Consider the following 8,703-nt stretch of genomic DNA (forward strand, 5'->3'; position numbering starts at 1 on the left):
TGTCTTAGTGCCAAGTACTGGTGGCCCACGTTGGCAAGGGATGTGAGGGTTTATGTTTCCTCCTGCTCGGTGTGCGCCCAGTGTAAGGCGCCTAGACATCTGCCTAGGGGTAAGTTACTACCCCTGCCCGTGCCACAACGACCATGGTCCCACCTCTCGGTGGATTTCCTTACTGACCTTCCTCCTTCACAGGGGAATACCACCATACTGGTCGTTGTGGACCGGTTTTCTAAGGCCTGTCGTTTGCTCCCCATGCCGGGCCTTCCTACCGCCCTGCAAACTGCCGAGGCCCTGTTCACCCATGTGTTCCGGCACTACGGGGTACCCGAGGATATTGTGTCTGATCGGGGTCCCCAATTTACCTCCAGAGTCTGGAGGGCCTTTATGGAGCGGTTGGGGGTCTCGGTGAGTCTCACCTCGGGTTACCACCCGGAGAGTAATGGGCAGGTGGAACGTGTAAACCAGGATGTGGGCAGGTTTCTTAGAACATACTGCCAGGACCAGCCGGAGGAGTGGGCAAGGTACGTTCCCTGGGCCGAAATGGCCCAGAATTCCCTACGCCATTCCTCCACTAACCTAACCCCTTTCCAATGCGTGTTAGGTTACCAGCTGGTTCTGGCACCCTGGCAGCAGAGCCAGATCGAGGCTCCTGCGGTGGATGAGTGGGCGAGGCGCTCGGAGGAGACATGGAACGCTGCACACGTCCACCTGCAGCGGGCCCTCCGACGTCATAAGGCGAGCGCTGATCTCCACCGCAGTGAGGGACCGGTGTACGCACCTGGTGATCGAGTCTGGCTCTCTACCAGGAACCTGCCCCTCCGCCTGCCCTGTCGGAAACTGGGTCGGCGGTTTGTAGGGCCATTTAAAGTCCTGGGAAGGTTGAACGAGGTGTGTTATAAATTACAGCTACCTGTTGAATATAAAAGTATTAACCCCTCGTTCCATGTGTCCCTTCTCAGGCCGGTGGTAGCTGGCCCACTCCAAGACAGTGAGATCAGGGAGACTCCTCCGCCCCCATTGGACATCGAAGGGGCACCGGCGTACTCCGTGAGGTCCATCTTGGATTCGAGACGTCGGATGGGGGGTCTCCAGTATCTAGTGGAGTGGGAGGGGTACGGTCCGGAGGAGCGGTGCTGGGTGCCGAGGGGAGACATTTTGGACCCGTCTCTCCTGACGGAATTCCATCGTGGACACCCGACGCGCCCGGCTCCGCGTCCTCCGGGTCGTCCCCGAGGCCGGAGTCAGCGCACGTCTGGAGCCGCGCGTCAAGGGGGGGGTACTGTCACGGTTTCGGCCGAGGCTGCCTCTCTCCCTTGTTCGGGCAGGCTTCGGCGTTCGTTGTCTCCGGAGTACTAGCTGCCACCGTTGTATGTTTCATGTTCGTTTGCTTCTGTCTAAGTGTTGTCACACCTGTTTTCATTCAGTGTCATTAGTGTCCTATTTAGTTCCCGTTGTGTGTGTCAGGTGTTGTGTAATATTGTTTTGTGTCAGATGTGTTTTCGCTCGGTTGAGCTTCTCTCCACTGCGCTGGAGTTACGCACCTGTTTGTGCGCTGTTCTGTTTCGTTTTCGCCTTCGTGCGTATTTCGCCTTCGGGCAAGAGTTGTCCGTTTTGCCGTGTTTTCGGCTCAATACAAGTTTGTTGGATTATCCGTCTGCGTCCTGCAATTGATTCCGCCACTACACCTACAGCACACCTTGACAATCCCAAACGATCTCAATTGGGTTGAGGTTGGGGAATTGTGGAGGCAAGGTCATCTGATGCAGCACTCCATCACTCTCCTTCTTGGTAAAATAGCCCTTACACAGCCTGGAGGTGTGTTGGGTCATTGTCCTGTTGAAAAACAAATGATGGTCCCACTAAGCCCAAACCAGATGTGATGGCGTATCGCTGCAGAATGCTGTGGTAGCCATACTGGTTAAGTGTGCCTTGAATTCTAAATAAATCACAGACAGTGTCACCAGGAAAGCACCTCCACACCATAACACCTCCTCCTCCATGCTTTACGGTGGGAACTACACATGCGGAGATGATCCGTTCACCCACACCGTGTCTCACAAAGACACGGCGGTTGGAACCAAAAATCTCAAATTTGGACTCCAGACCAAAGGACAGATTTCAACCGGTCTAATGTCCATTGCTTGGGTTTTTTGGCCCAAGCAGGTCTCTTCTTCTTATTGGTGTCCTTTAGTAGTGGTTTCTTTGCAGCAATTCGACCATGAAGGCCTGATTCACATAGTCCCCTCTGAACAGTTGATGTTGAGATGTGTCTGTGACTTGAACTCTGTGAAGCATTTATTTGGGCTGCAATTTCTGAGGCTGGTAACTCTAATGAACTTATCCTCTGCAGCAGAGGTAAATCTGGGTCTTCCATTCCTGTGGTGGTCCTCATGAGAGCCCGTTTCATCATATCGCTTGATGGTTTTTGCGACTGCACTTGAAGAGTTCTTGAAATGTTCCGTATTGACTGACCTTCATGTCTTAAAGTAATGATGTACTGTCATTTCTCTTTGCTTATTTGAGCTGTTCATGCCATTATATGGACTTGGTCTTTTACCAAACAGGGCTATCTTCTGTATACCACCCCTACATTGTCACAACACAACTGACTGGCTCAAACGCATTAAGAAATTCCACAAATTTACTTTTAAGAAGGCACACCTGTTAATTGAAATGCATTCCAGGTGACTATCTCATGAAGCTGGTTGAGAGAATGCCAAGAGTGTGTAAAGCTGTCATCAAGGCAAAGGGTGGCTATTTGAAGAATCTCAAATATAAAATATATTTTGATTTGTTTAACACTTTTTTGGTTACTACATGTGTTATTTCATAGTTTTGATGTCATCACTATTATTCTACAATGGAAAAAATAGTAAAAATAAAGAAAAACCCTTGAATGAGTAGGTGTGTCCAAACTTTTGACTGGTAGTGTACATATCTGTATTCCCAGTCATGTGAAATCCATAGATTAGGGCCTAATGAATTTATTTAAATTGACTGATTTCCTTATATGAACTATAACTCAGTAACATCTTTGAAATTTTTGCATGTTGCGTTTATATTCTTGTTCAGTATAGATACAAGATTTATGTTATTTCAAATATCCTGTTCTTGTAAGTACTGTACTTATAGAAGTTTTATGACACCCATTTAAGATGTTATCAAGCTTGACAAATGAAAACATAACTGGAGACATAAGCCAGTTTAACAACAGTAGGCTACCTATTTGAGTGCAGTTGACCCTTGAAATTGATGACAAGCTTGACAATTGAAAACATAACCTAGGTTGACCCATGAAATTGAGCCATGAGATCAGGTCCCCCTTTCTGGCCCACCACAGAAATTCAAGACTCCATGGCGCCGTTTCTTCACCTCCATGCCTGTCTATGCCATCATCGTGGCTAACTTCTGCCGTAGCTGGACCTTCTATCTGCTCCTCATCAGCCAGCCAGCCTACTTTGAGGAGGTGTTCGGCTTCTCCATCGGCAAGGTTGGTCTCACAGTCACCCTGTGTGGTGTAGATCTAAGAAGTCTCTATGCAATTGGGACAACAATCAGGGGCGGATTGGACATATGGCAATTCTGGCAAATGCCAGATGGGCTGGATCATGGGCTGGTCGAAATTGACACACATACAAAAAAATGTTTGATATAAAAAGAAAACAATGAAAAGGGTGACATGACCAGCTGTCCATGGGCCAGTTAAGATTATTTTTTTTGCGCAATTTCTCTGTTAAACTAATCTATAATGAGCCTTTGGCTTATCAGTGGGCAACGGATGGTTTTCTGATAGGCTGAGCTGAGGTCATGCAAACTCACATTCAAAGTCAAACGCGGCATCAGCAAAGAGACCTGCTCCGACTCTGTCATCAGTTAGACAGCCAAGATCATGGATCGTAAATAACGGAAAAGGTGCCTTTAAACGTTGAAAGAGCGCAGCAAATGGGACAACATATTGTACACAAAACTGAGCAGTACAAGTGGAATAAATTATCATAAGACTCAAATGGATCATAGATTATGTCTTACATGAAAGAAAGTACAGTATGTTAGAGAAATGTTTGGCATGATACTGAAAATAATATGAATAAGGAGTGCACATTTTGGTTGTAGCGTTAGCGCTACACAGCCAATTTAAAATAATCAACTCATCCTCTAACCTGATGCTCTTACCATCATTTATGGGTGTTGTCTTGTTCCTCCTCACAGGTGGGGCTCCTGTCTGCTGTGCCTCACATGGTGATGACCATCGTAGTGCCCATTGGTGGCCAGCTGGCCGACTTCCTACGCAGTCGTAAAATCATGTCAACTACAAACGTCCGGAAAATCATGAACTGCGGAGGTATAGTACCCAGGACAGAACGACTTTATTTCCCTTACATTGTACCTATGATGATTTTCTCTTAGGTAGGGAATAAAACTAGCACTGATACCATGAGACTCCATAATTTCTTATAACAATTATGGCATTTCCTTCTACTAATGTTGACATTTTAAAAACATTTGTGGAATATTATCACGCTGACTTTAGCTGAAAACAAAATTGAGACTTCCTTGGAACGTTACCTAAAGTTGTAGGAATGTTTTCTGTTTGCCAGCTATGGTACTGTATCAGGTCTGATAAAGCTAGTAAAGCATTGCATCCCAATCAGGATTTGGTAAGGTGGCCTTTGACCTTTGTGTGCCCTGTGACCCATGCAGGTTTTGGAATGGAGGCAACACTGCTGCTGGTGGTGGGGTTCAGTCACACACGTGGCGTTGCCATCTCCTTCCTGGTGCTAGCTGTCGGCTTCAGTGGCTTTGCCATCTCAGGTATAAAGCTTCAGTTCAGCACCATTTTAGATGTATTTATAATGTATAAAAGCCATATTCAGTCAAATCAAGTTACAAACATCATTATTTGTGTGTTTCTGAGCTCATGAATAAATGTTGAGTGTGGGGTTTTATCCTTCTGTTACTGCTGTTGTCACGGTCGTCGGGAAGAGAGGAGGACCAAGGCGCAGCGTTGAATGCGAACATATTTATTTATATAATGATCACACGAACAAAACAACAAAACGAAAACGTGACGTCCCTGGTTACATACACGAACCAACACGGAACAGAAGAGCACACTGAATGAATGCCTAACGGCTACCTAAGTATGACTCCCAATCAGAGACAACGAGCTACAGCCGTCTCTGATTGGGAGCCACCCTGGCCAACATAGATATACAACAACTAGAACAAACACAAATGAAAACTCACACCCTGGCTCAACATACCAGAGTCCCCAGAGCCAGGGCGTGACAGTACCCCCCCCCTAAAGGCGCGGACTCCGACCGCGCCAACCAAATACCACAGGGGAGGGACCGGGTGGGCACTCCGCCTTGGCGGCGGATCCGGCTCCGGGCATGATCCCCACTCGCTCTCTAACCCCCCAAAGTACCCCTGGTCCGGTCTGGCCCTGCTGACCGGAGCTGGACTGCACACTGGTGGAGCGGATTGCTCTAGCTCCGGCGTGAAGCAGCTGACCCGTGCTGAACCAGGCACCAGTGGAACAGGCACGGGCTGTGCCGGACTGACGACGCACACCACTGGCTTGGTGTGGGGAGCAGGAATGGGCCGAGCCGGGCTGACGAAACGCACCCCTGACTTGGTGCGGGGAGCAGGAGCGGGCCGGACCGGGCTGACGAAGCACACCACTGACTTGGTGCGGGGAGCAGGAACGGGCCGAGCCGGGCTGACGAAGCGCACCACTGACTTGGTGCGGGGAGCAGGAGCGGGCCGGACCGGGCTGACGAAGCGCACCACTGTCTTGGTGCGGGGAGCAGGTACAGGCCGAGCCGGGCTGACGAAGCGCACCACTGTCTTGGTGCGGGGAGCAGGAACGGGCCGAGCCAGGCTGACGAAGCGCACCACTGACTTGGTGCGGGGAGCAGGAGCGGGCCGAGCTGGGCTGACGAAGCGCACCACTGACTTGGTGCGGGGAGCAGGAGCAGGCCGAGCCGGGCTGACGAAGCGCACCACTGACTTGGTGCGGGGAGCAGGAACGGGCCGAGCCGGGCTGACGAAGCGCACCACTGTCTTGGTGCGGGGAGCAGGAGCGGGCCGAGCTGGGCTGACGAAGCGCACCACTGACTTGGTGCGGGGAGCAGGAGCAGGCCGGGCCGGGCTGGCGACGCGCACCATTGGCTTGGTGCGGGGAGCAGGAACAGGCCGAACCGGGCTGGCGACGCACACCACAGGCTCGGTGCGAGGGACAGGAACAGGCCGGACCGTACTGGGGACACACACCACTGGCCCTACGCGGGGATCAGGAATGGGCCGGACCGGACTGGTAACACACCCCAGTACCTCTCGCCGTGCCTCTACACTTTCCTCCCCTTTTGTGACCAGTGGCCCCCGTAACTTGGCGGCCTCCTCTACTAACCGCTCCATCGCGGCCCCCTGCTGCCCCGTCGTCCACGGCGTGAGCCCCCCCCTAAAAAATTTCTGGGCGTCTCTCCTACCCGTGGACCAGGTCTCCATGTCCCTCGCCAGACTTTCGCCCTTCTGCTTCCAAGTCCGGCCCTTCTCTTCCTCACCCGGCTTGACCCAGTCGAGGAGGCGAAGGAGATCTGCTAGAGATCTCCCTGGCGATGGCTCCTGGACACGCTGCTTGGTCCAGTCTTGGTGGTTTCTTCTGTCACGGTCGTCGGGAAGAGAGGAGGACCAAGGCGCAGCGTTGAATGCGAACATATTTATTTATATAATGATCACACGAACAAAACAACAAAACGAAAACGTGACGTCCCTGGTTACATACACGAACCAACACGGAACAGAAGAGCACACTGAATGAATGCCTAACGGCTACCTAAGTATGACTCCCAATCAGAGACAACGAGCTACAGCCGTCTCTGATTGGGAGCCACCCTGGCCAACATAGATATACAACAACTAGAACAAACACAAATGAAAACTCACACCCTGGCTCAACATACCAGAGTCCCCAGAGCCAGGGCGTGACAGCTGTGTGTTTGATGAGCCTCAGTTCGATGAGTTGTATGAAGTTTTCTATCTGTTGTAGTTTACCTTCTTTACCTTCTGCTGTGAGCAATTTCTCTATTGCATACTAGTTTGGCAAAAAGCAGCTGAAAGCACATTGCAGTAATTAATTTATATACCCTACCCCTTAGGGTCCGATTCAGTATGAGATGCAGTATGCATTCAATACTCTGTCTGCTGTACCTTCACTGAGGCACTTTCCCTGAATATTTCATAGACTGTCAGCAGGGCAAGCAAGAGTAAGACAGATATTTAGGGTTTTCCTCCTGACTTTGTGCATTACATTACTGTTTGGCTAAATGGTTATTTATTAATTCAAATTGACATTTTAAAAACAACATTTCTAAGAGACAGCATCAATAGTGTGTGCTAATAATAAATAATACACGTGATTTATGCAGCACTTTTCAATTACCCAAATATGCTTCTACAGTGGGGTAAACAATTTATACTGATGTACTGTACTTGTTACGGCATCCCCAGGGTTCAATGTAAACCACTTGGACATTGCCCCTCGCTATGCCAGTATCCTAATGGGCATCTCCAATGGCGTTGGCACACTGTCTGGAATGGTGTGCCCCCTTATCGTTGGAGCACTGACTAAACATAAGGTATTGTAACATTCAACATTACAGATAAATTCTAACAGCTGTCAATGAGATTAGCAAAATTTGCCAGGTTAAGGCTTCGGCATCCATATTAGGAAGTCCCTCAGTTGTCAGACAAAACTCCCCCTAAGGGACTTCCTAATATGGATACCGTATGATATACACAAGTAACATGACTGGTGAACTAGACTATGACATACTTATTTTACAGCATTGTCACTCATATAAAATGTTATATCAAAGAGTTACAGTATGTGTGCGAGTTTGGTCACTGACCCATGTCTGTCCCCCTCCCTGTAGACCCGTCTGGAGTGGCAGAACGTGTTTGTGATAGCCGCCATGGTGCACTACACAGGGGTCATATTCTATGCTATCTTCGCCTCAGGCGACAAGCAGGACTGGGCAGAACAGGAGAGCACCAGCGATGATAAGGTCGGTATCATCGACGAGGATGAGCTGGCCGAAGAGACAGAGCTCAACAGCGAGATTGCCATGGCACCCAAGAAAAGCTATGGAACCACAGAGAAACCATCGGGTCGCAAACAGGGCTGGAAGAAGAACAGAGGAGTCACCATGCAGGAGGATGAGGACGATGGGAACTTGCACCATGGGAATGGGAACTACCAGGAGCAGTATCAGTGATGCGCCCTAATGATCAGGGGCATTGGCTGTACTGATTCTCCAAAATGTTCCTGGAGCGTGCACTTCCACACTTTCTGCATAGATTTAACAATGGTTGAAACCAGAGGAGGCTAGTGGGAGGAGCTGTAGGAGGATGGGCTCAGTGTAATGGCTGGAATGTAATGAATGGAACGAAGTCAAACGTGGTTTCCATATGTTTATGTGTTTGATACCTTTCCATTTATTCCATTCCAACCCTTACAATGAACCCGTCCTCCTATAGCTCCTCCCACAAGTCTCCTCTGGTGGAAACTCCCTCCAGTCAATGCTTACACCAATCCTGTGCTTTTATATCCATGACGTGGAGTGTGCAAATGCCCACTTCTGGAAAAGGGTAGAGAACCGGGACACAACAGTATCTCTATTGACCCCCTATTCACTGTGC

General features: G+C 49.5%; 1 protein-coding gene across 1 annotated transcript in view; it reads left to right on the forward strand.

Annotated features, from left to right (window-relative positions):
- The window catches only part of LOC311134888 (vesicular glutamate transporter 3-like), a gene marked incomplete at its 5' end in the record, with an annotated part of 41,600 nt that extends 33,174 nt beyond the window's left edge, over positions 1 to 8,426 (forward strand). Inside the window, 5 exons of the mRNA XM_084168653.1 lie at positions 3,341 to 3,490; positions 4,210 to 4,342; positions 4,702 to 4,812; positions 7,513 to 7,640; positions 7,938 to 8,426. Coding sequence (XP_084024779.1) covers positions 3,341 to 3,490; positions 4,210 to 4,342; positions 4,702 to 4,812; positions 7,513 to 7,640; positions 7,938 to 8,279 — 864 coding nt within the window. The 3' untranslated portion in view covers positions 8,280 to 8,426. The remainder of the gene's footprint in view (positions 1 to 3,340; positions 3,491 to 4,209; positions 4,343 to 4,701; positions 4,813 to 7,512; positions 7,641 to 7,937) is intronic.
- Positions 8,427 to 8,703: the final 277 nt, after the last annotated feature.

Source organism: Coregonus lavaretus (genome assembly GCF_964263955.1).
Source record: "Coregonus lavaretus genome assembly, chromosome: 9".
NCBI lineage: Eukaryota > Metazoa > Chordata > Actinopteri > Salmoniformes > Salmonidae > Coregonus > Coregonus lavaretus.